Source organism: Vespula vulgaris, chromosome 7 (assembly GCF_905475345.1).
Source record: "Vespula vulgaris chromosome 7, iyVesVulg1.1, whole genome shotgun sequence".
Classification (NCBI taxonomy): Eukaryota; Metazoa; Arthropoda; class Insecta; order Hymenoptera; family Vespidae; genus Vespula; species Vespula vulgaris.
This window is the reverse complement of record NC_066592.1, coordinates 6636821-6662208: the sequence shown is the minus strand read 5'-3', so window position 1 is coordinate 6662208 and position 25388 is coordinate 6636821. Positions and strand designations below refer to the sequence as shown.

Sequence of the window (25388 nt, the reverse complement as noted above, 5' to 3'; positions counted from 1 at the left end):
AAAGTCAAGACATTTATTACATCGTCTCCCGTCGCTTTTGTCGGTCATTCCGAAGTAATTTCATTCTTTGATAATACATACGTACGTACATATGTACGTTCGTTATCCTATTTATTATCAATGACGAATAGAATAGAAGTGCAATGAACTACATATATATCTATGTGTATATATATATATATATTCTCTCTTGTGGTAAAACGTCTAGATAGACAAGTTCAAAAGATACCAAGAACGAGATTTTCGTTCGATCGAAAGGAAGATTGGCCCATCTCCAAACACGATGTCTCAGGAGAAGTCGATAACAAACGCGACTTTTATCGATCCGTTGAAACCTATATAGCTCGTTACGTAGGAGGAAATTTAAAAGAAAGTTCACCGAGTTCGACCATTATGAAAGAGTTTTCACGATCGTTTATCTCGCATCGAAAAAGTTTTAAAACGTCTTACGAGACTATACATAGCTATCCTCCAAATATAGATGTATCTAAGAGTATACGTATTTATGTACATGATATTATATACACATAGGAATATGTACACCTATGTATCTACGTACGTTAGACCTTTTTTCTTTTTCCTTATTTTTTTTTTCCTTCTTCCTTTCTCCTTTTTTAACAGTAAAAATCCATACCAGAGATTCTAGAAAATGACGTAGAAGATAAAGATAAAAATTCCAATTTAACGTGAAGCATAGGGCGAGAGCATTTTAAAAATGTCCCGAGATATTTTCAAAGATAGAAATATAAATCTCGGAGAAATTCTTTAAGGTAGAATTTTTAATGGGAGTTAATACTCGAGATGTATTAAATACGATTTGCGATACAGTTGCGTGAACTTCGTGCTCGCACGAGTGGACATCTGTTTTTGTTGAAACGATTTTATAACAAGGAAGAGAATAAAAGAAGAAATGGAAGAAAGAGGGAAAAGGTCAGAGAATACCCTCGGGACAGACTCCTGCTTTCTTTCCTTCTCTTCAAGCAGTCAAAGAACACTAAAACGAGGGGAGTAATCCATTCCTGAGAAATGGACTGTTCTGTGAAACGAGTAACGTTTACCGAACGAAAAAGAGACATAAGAAAAAGCTGAGCTTTCAACGAAATAAGTTGAAATGTTCTATCCAAATTTTTGATCTCTCTTTCTATTTTCTTTTTCTTTTTTTTTTTTTTTTTAATCAACACTGAATGGAGAATATTCCCTTTTTTCATAATTACATTTACTTCCTCTCTATTCTTCCACATATGATTTGTTCAATTTAATTAACGTAATTATAAAGATACAAACAATGCATATACATGGATACGTCTTATGCATGTGAGTCTATTCGTTCGTGTTTATGTTTTTCAACATAACATCATTCGCGATCGATTGGATTGACGATACACCAAAAGCTTTATATACATATATATATGTACGTATATGTATATGTGTATGTATATGTATATATATCTTGAATATATCGACGACGCCATAGACAACACCAAAGCTTACTGTTCTCCCTTTGTCTTTTTTACTCATGGTAAAAAGACGCCGTACAAAGGATATTTGTAACCTCGCGTTCATTAATATTGTCGTGTTTTCTTTATTATCTTACAGTATACAAGATTTTACTGAAAAGAATTATAAATCGATTGAATGCGGAAGAAGGAAGGTTGGTAAAAAATAAAAAAGAAAGAAAAAAAGAAAAGGGAGAAAAATAGAAAGGTAAGATAAAGATCAACATTTTTTATTTATTTTTATCATTATTAAAACTTGAAAATATTTGATACGACGAAGGGACAATGGATGAAAACGACTAACGAAGTTTTAGCTCGTTATGAAAATATGTACACCAATCTATATTCCTCGTGAAACATCGAGAATACCGCTGGCATTATTTTCCAATATCGACTTTCTCACGATATTACAAAAGATTTCGAAATGCTTCTCATGTCTATGTAAAAGATACGATTAATCGTGAACTTCCCCTCACTCGTCGCGAATACCAATTATACGTTTTAAATTCTCCTTTCCGTAACGTCGAGTGAAGGATCGTAATTAAGCTCGTCCTCGATATTAGTCCAATTCAACGAGAGAGAATTTCAGAAAAAGAAAGAGTCGTCAACAACGTAAATCCCGTTGGATGAACATAGGTAAATGCTCCCTCGTGTTGCAGTGTTATAAGAAAAGAAAAGTAAAGAAACGCAAAGCAAAGCAAAGAAAAGAAAAAAAGAGGTCCACGCCTAGGGATTTCCATGACCTCGTTAAACTAATTTCGTATTGCATAAAGCACAGATTTCGGAAGAAAAATATTCCGGAATAGAACTTCTCATTGAAATTGTAAATAATCATTAATATTCATTCGCCATTCGTTTGATTTTTATTCTTAACGAACAGATTTTTTACGCGAACGATGTAACTGTATAAACGAATTCGATTGAAAAAATAAATAAATTAAAATTAAAATAAAAAAAAAAGAAATAAACGAGTATGACACATTAATCGAACGAAAGAATTAGGATGAACGATTAAACGGGACAATAATAAAATTCTCATCTAAATGATGACAAGAGATACATACACCATGAATATATGAATATATAAGAGAGCTAATAGCGAAAGTAAACAATTATCGCGTGCGCGTTTAAATGTCAGTAATGTCTGTGAGGGTCCATGGATATCAATAGACTATAGAAAGTCGAATTGGAAAAGCGAACGGAAACACAACAGATGGAACGACACGATTCACCGGCTGGCCATCCTTGTTAACTTGGCACTTGGCCAGGATCATATCGATCCTGAATCAAGAGAAGTAGAACCGTGGTTTACGGAGAGGCCTTCCTTCCTCTTTATGGAGAGAGGCCGGAATTTGAAATTCATACTCTGTTCGAGTCTCACGGAAGGAAGTTCGCTCAGGACGATGGTTCTTGTCGTTTGATATAACTATTTACCGTATTCCTAAGATATTGCATGAGAAAAAGGTCAGGTCACCGTTCATGACGATACATACATCTCAACTGTATTTTAAGAAGCTTCCTTTTTAATTTTTATATTCATATTTTATATATCTTTATAAATATCCTATTTCGATCGTTCGATAATAACGAACAATATTTTTTAATTTATTCAGAAATATTTCTTTTTAATGAATCATCTGAAACATCGTATACACTTACTGATCGTCATCCGACAATTCGCGTTGACGAAGAATTCTCTGTAAAAAATTTCATCGATCATGGAACGTTTTGAAATTGGAAAAATTTTAAAAAGGAAATAGAAATAGAAAAAAAAGAAGATATATATATATGTATACAAATAAAAAATAAAAAAAAAAGAAAGAAAGAAAAATGGTTAAAATGTTCCGTATTTGAAGTTTCGTACGTACACACCCTGTTCGACTATCAAAAAACGTGTTGCTTTTTGATACGTTCATTTATTTTTAGACAGCTACCGGTGGAGAAAAATTTCGTGGTAAATATGATTTTTCTTTCGTTCCGCTTTGACGTTTCGTTTCCTTTCAGAATTTCGTTATATTCACCATAGAAGAAAATATTTCCCGATTGTGTATCTTCTTTTTGTAAAAAGAAATTCTTTTTTTAAGACGATTCGTGATTCTCATCGTTAACGTTGAGCTTTGTTCGTTATATTTCGTCAAATTCGCGTATCTTTTCGATTTCCTTCGTTATATATCTTAGGATCGTAGGAACATATAGAAGAATATATCCACTCTTACTTCTAATTTCTCAGTCTGAATTAATTTGCCCGACGATTTCACTCTAAAATCAATTTAATGGTAATTATAGCAGCGCGCCGATGTAAGCAGAAATAGCTTTCGTTCGCCGTAGCAATATTCGTCCAATCGGAGAACGCAAGTGTTATCGAGTCCTCGTTACGATGGTGCAAACGATGACACGAAACCGAAAATAGTTTTCCTCTGTTACTTCGAAATAATCGTATGTCTGTATAAATATATATATGTCTGCATGAGTGTGTTTTATCTACGTACGTATAACCACATATAAATACACTCGTGGAAACGTCTAAACACACAATCGAAACTTAACGAACGAAATCCTTCTCGTTAAAATCGAACAAACATACTTGCTCGGTCTCTGTTGCAATTACTGGAAAATATTGTTTTTACTAAGCGCGTTAATTAACGTCTAAATGTTATCATTAAAGGAGATAGTGAAATACGACCGAATACGGTAAAGTTCGTCAACGTAAGACGGAAAATTTGACGAAGGGTTAGTCAAAATCGATAGTAAGAGTAGGTCATATTAAAAAGGATGTTCTATTCGACGAGATGCTGATATTTCGAATCACTTTTTGATATCTTTGCATAAACCCGTGTATAAATAATCCAACTGCAGTTTGTTCCTCATGTAGATATGTTTTGTGGTATGACAGAGAGAATTCTCTTGTATGATATGCAATTCGTATCATAGTTGAGAAACTTTTCAAAATGACTGTACGCTTGCTTTGCATATCTGTAATAAAGTTTACTATTTGCGTCTCTATTTCTACGTCTGTTTACACACACACACACACACATACACACTATCTTGTATATTCTCTAAATTAAATTTTGATATACCTTTGATTTTATGGTTAAACAGAGAAAATAATCTATAAATTTTATTATATCATTGCTTTCTAATCTCTTATTACGATTATTTTCGTCACGACGTAATAAAATTTATCTATATACTTATCTCTCAATTTCTTTCAAGATTGTCCTCCATTTATGAATTTTTCGATAAAATAGACAAAATGAATTAGATAAGCAATGGAAGATCGAAAAAATGAGGTAACAAGGGATAATAAGGAGTTTTTAATTTAAGAGTCTTCTTCACTTTCTCCCTCTCTCTCTCTGTCTCTTCTTTTCCTCTTTTTTTTTTTTTTTCTTTGAAAATAGGTATCTCAAACAGTTCTTTAACATGCGAGATGAGATTATCCCCGAGGGAGAGGTCATGCACTTTACGCAACAATGAACTCCCCTTTATCATCAAAAGCAGCAGTTGAAGCCCCGTGACACTTGTTTTCTTTTTCTACTTTTGTTTCTTAATTTTACGATATAATCGTAGACCATACGATTATATAAATAGACTCGCGGAATTACATTCGAACGATACGAAATTTATTGAGAAATTTTTCTTGGTTATATAAAATAGGATTAAATTTATGTTCGTATAGGGAAATACGTCAGTGAAAGAACGATAAAAAGAACTCGATGCGTAACAATAAGCTTCATCAATCTCGAAAGTTATTTTTCCTCTTCGATTTTGATTACTCTTCTTAATCGAAATGTCCTTAGTTGTCGTCGTGAAAATTTAAACGCATTGCGAACATAACGTTGACTATATATTTCGATCGATCGATCGATCGATCGATATATCGATCCATCGATCGATCGTTCGAGTCCTTGTCGTTTTGAGTTTCAACCCTCCTTCCCTCGTATTAATTTATTCTTTCATCCTGGATAAAAGGATTTACTTTCAACGAACTATCGTAAACTCTTAACCTATTGTAAAACGATACGACAGTTGAGAAAACCACCAATTAACGATCGACCTTCGGTAAATTGACATTTCCGTTCGTTACTACCGTTACTTCGGGAAAATGTATTATACGATCAAATTTCGTCCGATTTAGTGGAATCAACTGTCACACCGAGTTACGTGTACTCTTCCAAAAGAATTGACTTCCCTATAGAAACTAAAATAACAACTCCGCCGTATATAACATAATATCCCTTCGTCATGTCGGATTATTATCAACGGAAAAAGGATTATATGGAAAATGTATCGATAATTAATTTCCATGAAAATTCGAACCGAATACATGATCGCTCTTGAAATTAGAACGTCAATGTGACGATAATCATCCCCTTTTACTTCTTTCTCCCTCTCTCTTTCTCTCTCACTCTCTCTCTTACTCTCTCATCAAAGTTTGCTAATGACGACGATGGAAACTTTTTTCATAAACAAAAAACAAAAAAAAAGAAAAAAAAGAAAAAAGCAAACTTTCGGAGAAAAGAAATATATATTCGATTACAAGCGAAGATATCGTTCGAGTCGAATAAAAAAAAAAGAGAGAGAGAGAGAACTTACTACTTAAATATAGGAGCTACAATATCGTTGGTTGTATTAGTGGTGGAAAAAAAAAAACAAGGAAAAAAAAACGTTTAAAAAGGGACTGTCTAAGCGCAAAATAGCACACGGTTATCGATCCACGCAGCGAATACACGTTTACATACACAGTAAACACGTACGCATAATAACACGCTATGAACATTGGCTCGACGTTTTGTTCCTGATTTCTACCCTTCTTCCAACCCTCTCCACTCCTACTCCCACTCCCTATCCCACCCTATCCACGATCATTATCAGAGCTACGATCGATTTATACCTCTTGTACTATAATTTATCGAATCAAAACCAACAAACTCTTCATTTTTAATTTGAAACGATCATGTGCTTTCAACGTGTTCCATCTACCATGGCCTTCACCGAAGTTTAGCAAGAATATTTTGATGGAGATGACCTTTAAAGCTAGAAAAGAAGAGTTTATTGCTGTCTGTCTCTTTCTTTCTTTCTCTTTCTCTTTCTCTTTCTCTTTCTCTTTCTCTTGCTGTCTAATTAATCTACCTTGATTCTCATATACATTGATATGATAAAATGCTCTATCCAGTAAATTCCGTAACATGATAATCTAAGGAAGACAGGAAAAATTTTATTTCTTTTATCACGAGAGTCTTCGTAGAAGGCAGAAAAATAAACCACGTCTTTGCTGCCTTTTATCACAGTAATTCCGTTTCACAGACTTTGTTCTGTTGTCTTGATGAACTGCTGAGTAAGATGAAGAAAAGAATTAATACAAAGAAAAGAGAGAGAAAGAGAGAGAATGAAAAAATATATCAATTAAGCAACTTCTTTCTTTAAGAAAATTATTTACATTATTATCCAACACGGAATTTCAAATTCAATCTATTTTAAAAGACATCACGACCTTTCCTTTTCACTGCTAAGCCAATATAATTCTATTTTTATAAACTTTATTATTAATGCCATCATTATATCACACTAATACACATCAAACGTTTCTCTTTCTCATTCTCAGCTCATAAACCTTCCTTCTCTTTCTTTCTCTTACTTTCTAACGAAACTCAGCATTCTTTTATCGTCGATTCGTTATACAGCGAAGTTGTACTACTGTTTCAACGTTTCTTCGATGCTCGTTAACGACGACATTAACTCTTTAAAACGTAACGCGACGATAAAAGAAGTTTGTGGGTGTAACCTTAATTTTAGAACACTTTCGACCGAAAGGATAAAATATTTTTAACAATCATAGAACGATCACGACGACTCAAGTGGAAATTGATATTTTCTTGGATGTTCTTTCCGTTCCTCGTGAAAAGGTAAAAAGATAACGAGTAAGAGATAAGGATATCGATATCACGAAATCACTTCGCATAATATTTGCATAATTCTTTTTTTTTGCATCGAGCACGTGGCAGAAACGAACGTTTTTGATTTACATTGGAGTTGTTAGTCGAGGATTAGGAATTCTATTGGTGGATAACTTAACTGTGTTCTATTATCGCACAGACTACACGTACACATACACACTTTCTCTCTCTCTCTCTCTCTCTTTCACTCTCTCTCTCTCTTGTGTGTATGTATGTGTGTCTATAAACGTATATAAAACACATGCATGTACGTACGTGAGTACATATATATGTATATATAGATAGATACATATATAGATATAGCAGAGAAATCGAAAAAGCGAGCACAGCTTTGATCAAATAGTCGACGTGAATGATATTTGTCGAGAGCACAGTTGACTCGTGTCATTAGCGTAGCGAGTAAAATGTTACTATGTAGCAGTGAAAGATCGAATAGATCGGATAGAAATAAAATATGTCGCTTGGAAAATGCGAACATTTTTCTCATGATCACGAGAAGGAAAAAGAAAAAGAAGAAGAAGTAGAAGAAAGAGGAAAGAAAGAAAGAAAGATCGATATCTCGCACATTATCATTCTTTCTCCGCGATTATCATTTCGAAATAATTATATGCATTAGAAATAGGTATACATTTTAATCCTGCGAAAGTATTACGAAGTTTTTTCCGATATAGGAATAAAGAAAAGGAAGCTCGGATAAAACACATGGGACTCGTAAAATTACCGTCACTCTTAGTAATAAAATTTAACGTTCTCCATTGTGCCACTTTCGTTCGTCTCTATCTTCATACAATTTTTTATTCATAATTCTCACGACTTTTCTCGTACGAAGCCTTTTGTATTCGAATAAAATTAAAGGGCAGACAGTGAATAACAAACAAATAGAAGACATACCCTCTCTCGCGTTATTTCGTAATTGTGTTACACTATAATTTAATATATTTGAATAATACTTACTCTCGCTCGTAAATTTGATACTTAAGAAACGTGTAAGAGAGAGAGAGAGAGAGAGAGAGAGAGAGACAGAGAAGGTTAGAAAGAGTAACACAATCGCATACGCTTACACAAAGAAGTCCATTCCACCTTCTCGTTAAAAAAGTATCATTCGTTTCTTCTATCGTTAAAATCATGATAGACACGAACGTCCACTTTTTGCAAAGTACTTTGTTATCCTTCTTCATCGATAAACTATTTTCGTTCAATTAACGATTATCACGATTTTTCCGGTCCCCTTTTCCCTCCCATTCACTAATACCAATCTACGAAACTATGATTTGAAAGAAAATAATTTATTTAACAAACGAAAAGAAAAGAAAAGAAAAGAAAAAGTATTTCTCTAGATTATAATAATCTGACAAAGAAAATACTGACAATCTTGTTTGATAAAAAGTTACATTTTTCGAATTCTTTCTAGTTTCGTTTCAACATGTTTTGCATATATATATATAATATATATGTATACAAACGTGTATATGTAACATATGTATATGAGAATACAGACGTACGTGTATTGGTTAACCTCATTTCTTTTTCTCTTTTCTTTTCTTTTTTTTTTTTCTTTTTACGACAGAAAGAAAAAGAGAAAAATACGAAGATACTCACGCGGATAATATGGATACCATACTATAGATAAATAATTCGCAAAAAAAGTGAAAGATAGAATGAAAAATAAGAGATGAAAATATAGCAGAAAGATGACAAACTTCCGTTTACTTGATAAACGAGACGCTATCAGAATTTATGAGGATCCTGTTGTAATATATATATGTGTGTGTGTGTGTCTATACGACTCATTACATCTACCGATTATCCAAACAACTTAAGAACAATAAGAAAAATGTTCTCCATGCACGGAATTGAGTCATGCGTTGATCGAGGCCAGATCCTTCGGTATTATTCGTAGAAACTCTAGTCGTCATCGATCGTCCCTTCATCGACGTTTCCTCCAGCGTGCGAAAATCTACACCGGTTCTTCAAACATTCTACAATAACCCGATTACGCGTGTTGATGCTACAAACTTCTCATTTATCTCTTTTTCTTCTCAAAAAATTCTCAATTTTTTAGAAAAAAAAAAAGAAAGGAAAAAGAAAAAATTTTCTATCCCTACTCACAAAATGTTGTAATACTAACAAAGATCGATAAATAAATTCTTATCATCGTTCTATTTATTTTTTACTTCGTTCTGATCGTCGATTCATTTAGTTGATTAGTTTTTAAAATTAAACTTTAAATTCCATTAATGAACGGTAATTAATTTTGCAGGTTTTATATGAAAGATTCGTAAGATACTTTTTTGTAATATTCGGAAGGATTAAAAGTATACTTTCTAATGAGAAATTTCATTTCAAAGGTATGACAATGAATTTTTTTTTATCTTTTGTCCATTAAAAATTTTTGCAAAATATCTTTGGGTATGTAATTTTACTCAAGTAAAAAAAGAAAGAGAAAAAAAAAGAAATAAAAAAAGAAACAACAACACGAGTTTATATGCACAGACACATATACAGATACACACACATACATACATCAATATTCTTCTCTGAATATTATTCACTAAAATATATCAAATTTCGTCAATGCCTATATGGAAACATCGAGGTCGGTCATACGATTCACGAGGATGGACATTCGAATGCAATTTCGCAACATACTGATATACGATACGATACTATCATTTGTTATCTATACGTATTATTAATTACTTTCTATGACGTTCTATTTCTATCGAAGAAGTGTCATAATTTCGTTTTTTTTTTTTCTTTGAGATAAAAAGTGAATAAAAAAAGAAAAGAAGCAGAAAAAAGCGAAAGAGATATCCAAAAAATTTATTTTGCAAAATTCCAATAAATTGTATCAAATAAAAAGTTCGCTGTTATCGTCCGATTGAACAGGAAAAAAAGAAAAGAAGAAAGTATTTACTTCTTCTTTTTACAAGTCGATAGAATAATATTTGGATTCGTTTAAAGTGCGCCAACTCACGAATTTATGACAACACGCGATCGTATATCGAATGCGATCGATGTAAAATCATGGAGGAAAACTCGATAGTAAAGAAGACGATGATTCTTCTTCTATCGGCGTTGAATGCATCCAGAACATTTCCTTCAGCTTTATGAGATTGAAGAATTGAATTATTTTAATGCAATAAATGCACTTTCGTAAAGGGTCCTCGTGATCCGATTCTCCGTTAAGAAACAAAGTATTGAAAACATTATGACTATTTTAAGATAAGGATTACTACCATAGTATTCATAAAATGAAACTTTTAAACGATCAAAAATTGTTTAGAACAAAAGTATAATGTTAATTGTTAAAAGTTAATATATATGTATGTATGTATGTATGTATGTATATGAATATGTATGAATGTATAATAACATACGTTTTGTACAACCGTACGTAAGCTCGTTAAAATTCAAATTGAACTGGATAAAAAAAAAAAGGAAAAAGGAAAAAGAAGAAAAAGAAATCGCCTAATGTAATTATCACGTAATCTTTTTGTTACCTGAAATTCGTTTTGAGAATCGCGTGTAAGTAACGAGTTAATTGGCAGTTCGATAAAACAGCTCGATATACATTAAAATCGGTCAATCGTTTATTTACAATTTAAAACGGCTGTACTAAATTCAAGCTCTCACGCAATTATACGGATTATAACATCGCATTATGATAATAATGTTCACTCTGCGATTTCGTAAACTTGTAATTGAATTATAATCTACGCGGAATGTATGTTATATACAACAGTGGATATAATTAATGTAACGATTGGAGATTAATTAAATCAAAGGTACGATAGAATCACAATTGATGGAACGCAACTATCTTCCGATAATAATCGCGTTCTGGATTGACCTTTGATTTTCGACTCCCTACATCCCATTGAATCCTTTTAAACCGGTATAAATTCGGATAGTTCGCACAGGAATTTTAAGTAGGATCATTAGAATCACCTTTGATGTAGTTCATGCTCGATTAATCAAACTCTCTGATAAATCATTGTTAAAGGAATTTGAATAATTTTACGTTTGACTTGAAAACGAAGATCGATTGTATTTAATCGGTGATATTTAAAAAAAAAAAAAAAGAGAGAACAAAAAGAGAGAGAGAACGAAAAAAAAGATTACATAATCTCAATTTTTTAAAAACGAATTGTATAAGTATCGAAGTCTTAAACCTATTGGATCGATTGTCGAAGCACGATGCAACCAACGTATGTACATAATTATCTCTTGTTAAATAACTCGATAAAATTCTTCGAATATTTTCGATTGCTTAGAATGCAGACTAAGAATGTGTCATCCTTCGCGTAAGAAGGTCAACTATTCGAAGATGCAACTACATACAGCTGCATACAGTTGCATACAGCTGCATACAGCTGCATTATCCCTTGACCTTCCCACTAAACCGCGTCACTTGTAATGTTCCGTTATTCTCCTGTGTTAAGGTGTTAACAGAGTAATTTACCGTACAACGCATACGTCCATTGAACATGCCAATGATTATTAGACGTGTAGTTAGATGCTTTGATCGATCTTTGGTAAAACATAGATAGATCATTGATGATAACATTTCCATACATATTTTACTATACAATAAACTATTCAGGAAAAATCTTTTGTGAATTTATCATGCAACTTTTCATACGGTCATTCATACATACACATACACGCACGTACATTCATGAACATTTTTCTATTATCCGTAAAAGAGATTTAAGTATTCGCTATAAATTCGATATTTAGAACGAAAATATATTTTTTAAACTCTCTCGAATATCTTTCTGAAAACTATCTCTACTAAAAAATGGTAATAATAATAATAATAAGAAGAAGAAGAAGAACAACAACAACAACAACAACAACAATAATTGCGATCAAATATTATCTTTGATCCTACGTATATTTCAGATTAAATTATGAGAAGATACTCTTGGGGATGCAACTGACATTAAAAGAAATATTTCGATCGGACGATTGGAAATATGATTTACGTGTTGCATTTTAAAAGTACACAGATTAATACGATAATAAACACGAATACATATTTTCAATTGATATTTTCAATGGACAATGCTAATTAAATACGTTTGTAAGATGTTTCTGTATACTCGTATACGAATCTCGAAATAATTAATTGGTCAAACAAGTGAGTATGGACGATCTCTCTCTTTCTCTCTGTATCTCTCCTTCTCTCCTCTCTATCAGAGAGATCCAATAATCAAAATACATGTCAATTCCCAAATAGTATATTCACGAAACTCTCTGAACCTAGATGACTAAATAGCTTTCATCATTCCAAACGTCTCTTGAGGATTTCTCCATTTGAATAATTTTACGGTAGACCTGATACACGATGATTTACGTGAAAACCGATCTAAATTTTTTGTGTACTCGAAAATTTCACGAAAGAAAAAAAAAAGGGAAAAGAAAATGGCCTAGTTAAAATTTCCGAATTATTTTTAATAATTATAAATATCGCAAAATTGGAAAACATCGTTAGGTAGATCGTTAGATATTCCAGGAAATATATATCAAAGTCTTAAACGATAGATTGACGTTTCGAGAGATCGATTTGACCTACTTATATGATAAAAATTTTGTGACGTGGGCGTTAACTCGTGTGTCATGTGTGAAAAGTGAGCCCGAAATCTTTTCACATTTTTTTTTTTTTTCTGAATGAATGAAAGTCGACCAACAGTGATTCGTGTGATCTGCGAAGATAAATGTATTTATTGTCATGATATGAAATTACGAATGGTCGAAGATATACACGCGAATATTTCTATTTCTTTCTCTCTTCCTCTCCCTCTTTCTCCCTCTCTCTTTCTCTCTACGCACCCGCTTTTTCACCTTGACAATGTTTAAAAACATACGACGTAATTGTTGAACGACTGCAAAGTTTGTAAAACTAATTGAAGAAAAATCAAAATGGTACGTCGTGACATTGACTGAATCCTTGGGAATATCTCTCTCTCTTTCTCCCTCTTTTTTTCTCTTGGCAATATTTATAAACATACGATGTGATCGTTGAACAAATACAAAGTTCGTAAAACTAACTGAAAGAAAAAAAAATGAATACTTCAAAAGTAACATTCGTTCTTAGTTTATGAATCATTTTTCAATCTGAGATTCGAATTTTTATAAGATCATATATGATTTTAGATTTATTATGGTGGAAAATAAGAAAGAGAAAGAGAGAGGGAGGGAGGGAGCTCTGACAGTTTCTTTCGAAGAAAGGAAATTTTTCTTCTAAAACGAACATAAGTCGTATATATTTATTTGCATTACGTATATACGTAAAATACACGTACACGTACGCGTGTTTACTTAGCGAAAGAATGAAAAAGAATCGGTTGAAAGAGTAACCGTTCTCTTTTCCCCTCTTTTCCCTTTCTTTCCTTCCAAAATCAGTTTTATTCTTCGTACTCGGTATTTCCGCAAAAATCCCTGAAAGAAATACGATTCGTCTTCATCGTTATAAGTAATCCTCTTGAAGATAAAAAAAAAAAGGAAAAAGAAAAAAGAAGTAAAAGAAAGATGTATGTGCCATCTTAGCGATAAAAAAGTAGTACGTGATTCGTGACATCGAATAAGATCGATAGTTTCTTTTTTTTCGCCTGAAATAAAAATTTCTTGGCTCTAAAAGCCTCGAATGTTCCAAGAAAAGAAAATAAAAATCGTTCGAACTCGAAGAAACCTGTCGTTTTCTGTCACGAGAAGTACCATAGAGAAGGAGAGAAAAGAGAGGAGAGAAAAAGAGAGAGAGAAAGAAAGAGAGAAAGAGAGAGATCATTTTGCAACAATGGTCCGTCAACGCGTATTATTTGCACAGTTGTCGTGCGCTTTTACCATCGCTCGATGAAATAAAAGCATCTGTCTGTCTTGAAAATAAGCCAGACTTGCTGAGCTCATTATCGTACCAAAGAATTTACGTAAAGAACGTTATATTTTTTTATATTATTTTTCAGAGAAATAAGATTAACGTAAAGAAAGAGAGAGAAAGAGATAAAAGTACATTATATTTTTTATATTATCCTTTCGAGAAATAGGATTAACTTAAAAATAAAGAGAAAGAGAGAGAAAGAAATAGAATCCCTTTAACCCAAATCTAGTTCTTTCTATCGAATTTCTATAAATAGATAAAATAAAATGTTCTATGAGAATACACAATACTTAACGTAGTAGTTTTCCCATTTCTTGTAATTAAGAAAACTCATCGTAAGAAAATTAGATTCGTGCATAGATACATTGGGATTCGTACTTATTGGACGTACCTAAGTATATATACATATACATATACATATATATATATGTGTGTGTGTGTATACACATATAAACGTACACAAGCAAAGTAGTGGTTCTGCTTCTTTCAGAATGATTTCTTTAGTTTGCTAGAAGGTACGGAGTGCGCACCTACCTCCTACCCTCTCGACCTACTTTTTTTAAATTAATTTATTGGAACATTTTGCACGGGATTTCGAAAGGAACAATTGTGTTTTATAAGTTTAAGACACAATGTAAAGTATATATGTATAGACCGTACGACGTGACTCCAAGCGCTTCGATTAGACTGAGTCGATATTAACGTTAATACAAGTTTATCGTGTTTACCTGCGTCTTTGCTTTTCATCCTTTTTTCAATATTGGTAGAACATCAACGATATTTCGATGTGTCGTCTTCGAGGACGACGACTACGATTACGACGACGACGACTACGACGACGACGACGACGACGACGACGACGTAGTCGAGCGAGAATGATCAAGAAGATAAGTTAATTACGGTATAGCGTGCGTGAACCGTTTCCGACATAATCGGGTGTAAAACTCGATGTAACTTTCTCAAATAAAAAAAAAAAAAAAAGAAAAGAAAAAAAAATTACGATCTCTTGTCAGGTGCTCGACTAATAACCGCATCGTTATTAATAGAATTTATTATAAATCGGAAGGATCGATATTAAAAGAAAAAATTTTTTCAAAAGCATATTGTTCATATACATTCTTTGAAAAAAAAAAAAAAGAAAGAAAGAAAGGAAAGAAGTAACAATAACCAAAAGAACAGAACTCTTTCTTCCTTCTTTTCGTTAAACTTGACAAATCTTAAGGATTAAAGATCAAAGACGCAGATGACACTTAATAAAAAATATTTCATTAGTATTAGAAATTCTCACCTATTCAGAGAAATTAGGAAAATGTCGTCTCGAGTCCTAATGGCGATGATTCGAAATACGAGTTGATAAACTTCACTGAGCAAAACTTTTTCAATCTCATGATTGAAACATACACAAATCTCTCAACACACACTTTCATGAAACGATCATGAAAATTCGATTTTAAGGGCGCACGAGTCATGCAATCGATTTCGTTTAAGAGACGAAACGATAAGCGGAGACGTCCTTTAAGAGTAATTATGTGATAAAGTCTAAGATAGGAACGAGAAAAAGAGACGGACGACGACCGATCCGCACGAGGTCGCGTGTGCTGTCGAACTGAAAGAGGAGAGTAGCAGAGAGAGAGTGCCGGTTGTGGCTTCGAGCTCCTGCCCTCCCGTCAACCAGGTCTATGCTCGTCTGCTGCGGTCGAGCATGCTCTTTCTCTCTCCCACTCCTTAACCGCCTATCGTCTATGTATGTATACACATTGGTTTATACAGCAACTATGTTGTGTACGTAAATATATACCTACATACGACCTACGTAAATTTATAAAACATATAGGTACGTTGCAAGTGTGTTGCACCAAGGAAGAAAGAGAAAGGGAGAAAGGGAGAGAGAGAGAGAGAAAGAGGGAGGGAAGGGGAGAGAGAGAGAGAGAGAGAGAGAGTCAAAACTCAAAATAGAAGTCTCACGCTACGAAAAAGAAAAAAGAAAAATAAAGAAAGAAAGAAAGAAAGAAAAAAAGATCCAAGAGCCGTCGAAAACCAACACTAACTAACAGTACAATCAATGATGTAACTCTACTTGGACAGTTTGACTAATTTAAAGCACGTTGCTTCGAGCCAAAATTGTATTTTCTTGCGTCTTCCTCGATAAATGATTCCTACGGAATAATATTTCCAACGATTCTAATTATCAATGGATATATTTTTCAATTGTGTTTCAGAGGATATCGTAGAGATGTTTCGATCGTTCGTTTTTTTTTCTTTTTTTCCTTTTTTCACAAATCTTTCGCGAATGACAGAATGTTGTCATTAAAAGCAAATTTCACAGTTTTCCCTTCTATAGTTTTTTTATTCCTTTCTTTTCTTAATACTGAAAAAGAAAAAAGTTATTAAGATCATTACTATTTAATTATTTTTATAATACAATTTTTCTTATGAATCTAATTATGAAAAATATTATTTCACGATTTTAAATTAACATTCGAATTAATTCGAGTAAAAGGATATCTTATTTGTTGTTTCTTAATCGACGTGAAACTTAAAGTTCGATGAGCTTAAGCGAACGATACACTCGAGATTACGTATGGTTTTCTGAAAGAGTGTCCTCTTTCATCGATGGAAAAGAATTAAATAGATCATCGTTGTTATCGTCGTCGTGATCGTTTCTAATGATCTCCTCAAGTCAAGGATGTGTGACAAGGTTAGAAGGAAGAGATATGCGCCATCTTGAATATATATACATATATACATATATATACATATATACATATATAGGTAAGCTTCGATTGGCCGATATTTCCAACAACGTAATCGAGTTATAAGCTGGTTAAACGATATATCGAAGAGGAGGAAATGAAAGAGGAAATCGAACGAAGGAAATCGATAGGGTTCATTCCTCCTCGAACCTTCCAATAGTTTCGTGAACCCTTTCGACAGTAGATAGATACATCAATTATCTAAACGGAAGTTCAAAGACCATGTAAAAGAAATAAAAAAGGTTGATCGATAAGGATGGTCGAGCGAGATTAAGAGACAATATAAAATCTTCTTAAAGTACACGAGAAATCGATTTATCGATAGGATCTAACGTTCCTTTGAGGGAAAACTTACTTATAAGATTGATTACCCAATATCTCCTTTATAGTAAATTAATTCACTCGTTTTCTCGACAGACAAAAACAATCTGACATCTTAGTACGAAATAGTTTATAGATTCCTTACGTTATCATGCGATTCGAACTATCAACAAGATGAAGAGGGAGAGAGTGAGAGAGAACTATACAGAAACATACGTTTTTCTCTCTCTCTCCCTCTCTCTCTAATTCAAGCGCTCTAACTCGGTCGAACAGTTAAGCGTGCTAGTCCAAGTATGAATTTCTAACAACTAATTAAGTAACTCTCAAGTTGAAGCATGAATTAACTTGCTTCGGATGAACCCGCAAACACCAAACGATGATGACGACGTTGAGAATCGCGACATTAAAAGTCGTGGGGAGTCGTACGTACGTGGAAAATGTCAACGTGAGGATTTTCCGACGTAGCATTAAGAGAGGGAAAAAAAAGAAGAAAGAAAAGAAGAAAAGAGATGGGTTTAACGACATCCCTTGGATGCATCCACCATCGTTGCTTTCGCTCATATTAAATCTTCTTCGGGAAACTTGGGAGAAAAAAGCTTCGTAACATAATGAACCGCCTGAAGAACGAAAAGAAAAAAAAAAAAAGAAAAATATATATATATATCTACGAGTAAATCCACTGCCTGACAACACGTAGAAAAATAATATCAAAGTATTATATCTAGTCAGAGTTTACGCGTATACAAGTAAAAAATAATTTTATTTTTATATGCGAACAATAATTGTATCATATAGTCCGAAGGATAATTATATTTTCTATGCGAATCCGAATTTATATGTCGTATATATGATAAACGTGCAACGAGAGTCCACAAGAAAACAAAAAATTCAATAAAATAGAATGAAACGAAATGAAAAAGAAAACAAAAAGAAAAAGGAAAAGAAAAAGAAAGCAAATTTCCCGAATCAATAACGATAAAGCGAGCTTGTCACTGTTTCAATTAATGCAATTTACGTATTGGGTTGTAACATATATGTCATCCCATTTATTTCGTTCGACGGTAGGTCACAGTGCTTTTTCTTAACGTTATCAATTTCAACCCATGCAAATATTATCTTTCATTTTAGAATATGACATACTCGTTGTCATTTTACTAAAACTTTCTTCTTGTGATCAATTAGCCCTTAGCGTTTTTCCTCTCTCTTTCTCTCTCTTTTCATTTTTCTTTTTTCTTTTCTTCTTTTAAACATGTCGAAAGAGAAAAAAAGATACTATGCTTTTTTTTTACTATACGAAAGAGGCACTTTTTTACTCGTGTAAAAAAGTTTATTCGTAGCGTGTATGAAGCTTCGTGAGGATGATTCAACGTGAAGAAAATGATAGCGAAGATATACGCGAGGAAAACTTTGACGTCGAAGGTGCATTTCATGAAAAAAAGAAAAAAAAGAAAAAAGAAAAGAACAAAACAAAAAAGAAAACAAAGAGAAATTAGGACTAACTCTGATTACAATAAAATCTTATTAAAATAATAATCGAAATGTCACTTTTTTTTTTTGGATTTTCACGAAAGTGATAGTACGAAAAAAAAAAAGAACAATAATATGGCTGATACGGTTATAATTCAATACATTCGCAGGTATATACGTAAGTGTTCACGAATAACGATCCAACCGTATTTCATGATAGATATCCCAGTTGACTGATGTTCGCATCGGAAGCAAATAGATGGAGAGGAGGAGAGTCCGGTGTGTTGCATCTGACGGTGCATCTGACAATGCAACCATTCGAGTGCACGCGTATGCGAAACTCAGAGAGGTGAGAGGATTTAGTTTGGTTGTCGCACGTCTATTGTATTTGACTTCTAACTGAGGACTATGCTATCAGGAAGGCAACGGTCAAAGGATACAACGCAACACGAAATTACTCTCGATCAAGAGTATACTTGGGCTTACCTATCGGGATGTTTCTAAGTTTACCTTTTACTAAAAGGTAAACTTACTAGGTTATCGAGAGAACTTCAACGCTTAAATTCATTATTGCTTGGAATACCGAACCTAAGGGTTCAAATAGAATTCATTAATTTTAAGCCCTATTCAAGACCTTCGATTAATACCTTGTTAAAATGAAAAAACGTTCGCTCGAGTGACTTATTAAATTATAGATTTAAAAAAAAAAAAAAGAAAGAAAACAGGATTTATTTTTTCTCCTAATTTATTCATTGCTTTCAAATATTTTAATAAGCAGGAATAAACGATAAAGCGAACCATTCTATCGATTTTATATATCGTCTCTCTCTCTCTCTCTCTCTCTCTCTCTCTTTCCCTTTCTTTATCGACTTTAATACATCTCCGTAAAAGAAGAGAAAGAAAAGGAACGCATTCCGATATAAACTTCACAACTTTATCGTCGTATCCATCTTGAAACGTTATCAGGCAGAAGAAATATCTCTTTGGACGTGCTCGTCGACTTTCGGCTTCTTAAGCTCGCAAAATCCTCGTTTTCGTGAAAATCCAAGAGTTTAAAGTAGGCTCAAACTTCTCTCCTCGAGCTTAGTTCTCTTTATCATGAGAGTTAGAAGTACCCACTCGTGAAAAAGGAAAAAACGTGTTGGTGATAAAGAGAACAAAATCGTAAAAAAAGAAAAAAGAAGAAGAAGAAAAGAAAGGAAAAAACCTTGATTTCCAAATTCATTGAGAAAAAAAAAAGAAAAGAAAAAGAAAAATGAAAACAGTCCCTCATTGGAATATAACACGCGTGTACGAAAAAGATGAAAAAGATGGAACAGTGGTGTAAGAAAAATATGTAATTTTTAGTTACCACTTGGCGAATTTTAGTTACCACTTTCTATCAAAAAACAGAGTTAGTTTTACGGGGATTGGCCTGTCCAGTCTCGGAAAATTTACACAACCCAGAAATTTCAAATGTTTCTCGAATATATGATAAGACAGAATGTAATAATAGAACGTGTTTGTTCCGCATACACGTACATATATATGATATAACTATGCATGACCCATGATGCTTACCCTTTGGAAGAGAAACAACGATTATTTCCACGGGACGCGTAACTACGAGAAAATACGTTGATTCTATAGAAGAGCTGCAAGCCCCTCGGATGTTTCTATTAACCGATATATCTGATTTATACCTGACCGTCGTTTTCATCGATCGACGCGATGCACTTTGGAAACATGCGTGAAAGGAAAATATCACCTTCGTAGAATTTTGAACACTTAACCTTTTCATTTCGTACAAAATAATCGTAAAATTCTCAAATGAAGAAAGAGAAAACGAAACGTGTAAAAGGAAAATTTAAAAAAAAAAAGAAAAAAACAAAATTAAAAAAGAAATGAAAAGAAAAAAAAAAGGAGAATGAAAATAAATTGTACGACTATTTTGGCAATAATCGGAGATGTTCACACAAGTCTTGAGATTATCTAAGAAAAGCAGGTGAAAACAGTGATGCTCGTATTGGCAACTTTCCCAAAATGAAAATTTTCATCCAACGATGTAAGGATAACTACGTGAGTACTTACGATTTTACTTACTTAAGTGCCTTTCGTAGGCGTTGAAATGTTAAATTGCTCAACGTTACGAGTCATAACGAATTCCGAATACTCCAAGAAAGAAAGAAAGAGAGAGAGAGAGAGAGAGAGAGAGAAAGATAGAATGTTACTAAACGAGCGAATTGGAATTTCTGAGGAGCAAAATTATCTCGTTGAAACACTCGTGAAAGTTCGGCTTAAATCGCACGTGCTCGAAATAAGCGTGAAAAGTATGTGACACGAGAATAAAATGTTTATAGCAACGAGAATTTTTCATGTTTTTCGTTTTCTTACGTCATAATAATCCGAGAGTATATAAATTAATGAAAAGATCGTGACACGTAATAAGAAATTTTTCTTTCGCGATGGAAAAATGAACGATTTCGTATTCTCTCTCTCTTTCTCTCTCTCTCTATATATATATATATTTTTTCCTTAGAGGATCACGAATACTTTGGCAATAAGATACTTTTCTCCGTGATCTTTTCGCACGCGGCAAGCTTTCTTAAATTCTCGAAGGATCTTGAAAACTCGTTACGAAGAAGTAAGTACAGTACTATTACTAGTTCAACGCTAACGTGCATCGAATTATTAAATTCACGTTTTCGTTAGATATATACGAAGTTATTTTTAATGAACACATCGAATAACAATTAAATTCCCTCTGAGCTGAATTCTCATCGTCAGAAAAATCAACACGGATGATTTTTTTTCTGTTCTTTTCTTTGTTTCCTTTCATTTCATTTTTTTTCCCTTTTTCGAAAGCACAAAGAAAAAAGAACGATGCAGCGAGAGTACATTTCGTTTCATTAAGTTTCTCGTGATTCGAATTTATGAAAGAATGTTTCATTCGTAGGATATACAATTTTTGAAAAAAATGAAAAGAAAAAGCGATGTTGACTTTTATTAACAGACTGGCAAAATCACGTCGTACTACGAACGATTGTAGATTGTACCGGTCACTCCAAGAGTCATAAATTTTTTCCGGTTTCGATTTTGGTCCGAAACGAAGTTGTGAGAATGGGTCGATATTCGTTCTGCTATGAACTCAATTTAATTTTGCATGAAACGCAAAATGGACTTTTGAAAAGATGATCTCGTTACCGGTATACCAATAATCGATTGGGTTTGCCGAACGAGTAGATCGAAGAGCAAATAAAAATTCAAATCGTTTGACTGATATATATTTCCCGTTGATATTCGTTGAAACGTACATAATCAATAATTCTTCTTTTTTTAACCGCGTTAAAAGTATGAACGATCTAATCAACCGAATCCCAATTAATAACGCTTTTTTTGATTTTAAAATCTTTTCAAAACTTCGTACGGTTTCTATTCGTACATGCATCTTTGATTTCGATCAATGTCGTTAAAATCGATGGATCGATTAAAATTATTTATATCTACGTAATTATTTATACCTACGTACTATATTTCTCTTTTTATTACACCATTTGGTAATATTTTCGAATGGTCACATATCGCGATCTCGTTTTTAAAATTATACCTATGTCAAAATGTTCGAAAAAAAGAAAAGAAAAAAAAAAGTGGTAATAAATAAATAAAAACGAACAAAATGTAACTCGCAGCGCTAATGTTTTGCTCTCTTTCGATTGCACTTTCGAAAGTAATTAATTGCACGTGTTACGCATTCGCATGTATATATGTATATTATATTATATTCTACGAATTTTTAATTTCTCTTTAACAAGAAAATTCCAACTACATTTAGAATAAAGTTATCTACGAATGAATTATTTGTCGAACATCAAAATAGATCTCTTTCATGTAGTCGTCGTATGATAAACGTACCTACTCGATAAAATAATATACGAAAATAAGCGGATAGTTTAATTATTCAGAGGTCAAAGAGCATCTTTCAAATAAATTTCTCTTTTGACGGAATAAAGAAAAAGAATTGATTAGTTATTGGACAAGAAGTTTATTTATCCACGAGAACTTCCAAGCACGAGGCTTAGCGTTGCGTCGGATTCGTGTAAGATGGCACTACGATATAAAAAGATGCAGTCGATAAAGAAGAAATTTATCGACGTGCTCGCATCGAACAAAATGTACCCGGAAGGCAAATTTCATATCTCGTTTCGTTAATATCCCTCTAGTCGTCATTGCGAATGAAAATTCATTTATTATTTTTTTTTTTAATAATAAACCATCGACTCGTGATATTGTTACGGAAGGAGAGAAACGCGTACATATAAATACATACATATAAATACATACATACAAAACATACATACATACATACATACATACATACATACATACATAAATAAATAAATAAATAAATAAACGAATGAATGAAATAAAAAAAAAAATTGTGAATTTACGTCGCACTCATGGCCAGAGAATAACATTACGCGAAACGACCTCTCGCCCCTCGAAAAATATTGTTACATTTATTTTTCTTTTTCCACATATTATCTCGTATGAAATATTAAAGTTGAATGATGTATCGTACTGAGTTATACGGCATAGCATTTTGCAGCACTTACCGTACTTCGTGACCGACTACGACAGTCCACCCTCGACGACGTCTCTTATCTTTTCGCCGCAACGCTTCCGCGACGCTGAGCCTTTCCATGATTACTTCTTTATTATTATGAATGCGTTCGATATGACGACGTTTTAAATCACCTTTTCTTTATAACTCTCACCGTCTTCCTCTTCCACGTTCGTTTCGTACATATTTTAAATAACACGATCAAATTTATTCGGGCAATAATGCGTACGTTAACGTACGCCCCCCCATCAAATAAATTTATTCGAAACAAGAAAGAAAAGAGAATAAATGAAATATTTTCTAAAACGATCTCACACGCGATCTCCTTTTATCATTTATCATAATTATCTATTACTTTCCTTTTTTATCATTTTCTTTCTTTTCTATTTTGTTCGTTCTTTTGTAACTCATCCGACAGTTAACCTTCTTCCTTTTCTTTTCGTTAAGCCGCGCACATCTTACATCTCACACGTAAAATCACCGATCGCATTTCCTTGTCCCAAATTCGTCTTATACCAATCCTATATACTAACAAATAAAAACTATCTATCTCTCCTACGTAATCGATCAAACAACACGACACGACAATTTTCCACTTTTAACGTTTTCGCGCGGCACGATTCCGACCGTCGTCTTACCTTCGCGAAAATAAACTGGCGACACGATACGACACGACACGACACGATTCTCTGAGATCAAAGGTATAACAACGTTGTTGAGAGTCGACGAGTAATTTGTTGTTGACCGATTATTTACCAACATCGATTAGAAATTCCCGAAGGAAAATTCCGGTAAGAATCGAGGTAACGAAATACTCGCTGAATGAGTGAAAGAGAGAGAGAAAAAAGAGAAAAAAGAGAGAGAGAGAGAGAGAGAGAAAGAAAGAAATAAAACGAATAAAGAGATAAGCATCTGAACATCGCGACGAACCGCACAGGACTGAATGTCGTATTGTATTTATAGAGCGACTCAGATTATTTTGAACGTCGTCGTCGCTTTTCTCACGTATACGTCGTTTCTTTCCCCGTTACTCGCGCGCACATAGAAAACTACTATTTTTTTTCTCCTTTCTTTCTTTCTTTTTTCATTTTCTCTCTCTCTCTCTCTCTCTCTCTCTCTCTCTCCATCTCTCTATTTATCTTCATCTCTCTCTCTCGCTTTTGCTCTCCTCCAATCAACCCCCACCTCGACGAATTTTGTTACCCCCTTCTTCTCTTTCCACTCATCGAAAAGGAAACTTATTTTCTTTCAAGATCGCTCGAGAGATAAAACTAATGATAAAACAAGTCCGTCTAGGAGACGTTTTTTATCATTGATGATTGATGGAAAGAGAGAAACGAATAATTTTAATGTTCGGTTTTTTCTTTTTCTTTTTTTTTTTTTTCTTTTCTTTAGAGACGAAGACTATTTTGTGAACGTTCGAGTTCGTTAAAGGAACGAAAGCCCTGTTACGTATGTCTTATTTTAATGATCTTTTTTCTCTCTTTTTGTACAAGACTAATTATTTCTAGCTTCTTTGTATTTCCTTTCCGTGTAACACGTCAAACAAGCAACGCTGATTATTCGTAACCTTTTCAATTAATTATCGGAATGATCAGAGAATTTTTTTAATGATAGTATTTAATAGAAAATAGTGTAATACGTAACGCGAATCGTACGACGGATTTAGAAAAAGAAAAAAAGAAAAAGAAAACGAAGAAATAAAAAATTAGATACCACTGTCGTGGCGTACCTTCGAAAGAATGTTTTTTATATACGTCCACTTTGGCAACCCTCGCCAGTTACATTTTATTAGTCATACGAACGTCAGAGCAGTGAATCTTTCTCTCACATCTTTACGACCAATCACAGAAAAACAGAAAGTTAAATGCCATTTTTCTAATCATTTGACACAATAATATCTTGGAAAAT

General features: G+C 33.3%; 1 protein-coding gene across 7 annotated transcripts in view; it reads right to left on the bottom strand.

Annotated features, from left to right (window-relative positions):
- LOC127065368 (cAMP-specific 3',5'-cyclic phosphodiesterase) overlaps positions 1–25388 on the bottom strand; it is a 179516-nt gene that overhangs the window by 116496 nt on the left and 37632 nt on the right. The window contains exon 1 of one of the 7 annotated variants that reach the window (XM_050997594.1): positions 23470–24313. The exons of 1 other annotated variant lie outside the window; for it this stretch is intronic. In XM_050997594.1, coding sequence (XP_050853551.1) covers positions 23470–23558 — 89 coding nt within the window. In that variant the 5' untranslated portion in view covers positions 23559–24313. Of the gene's footprint in view, positions 1–15624; positions 16004–23469; positions 24314–25388 lie in introns of those variants that run through there. 5 more of the 7 variants (XM_050997584.1, XM_050997587.1, XM_050997588.1 and 2 more) reach the window with 5 other exon arrangements.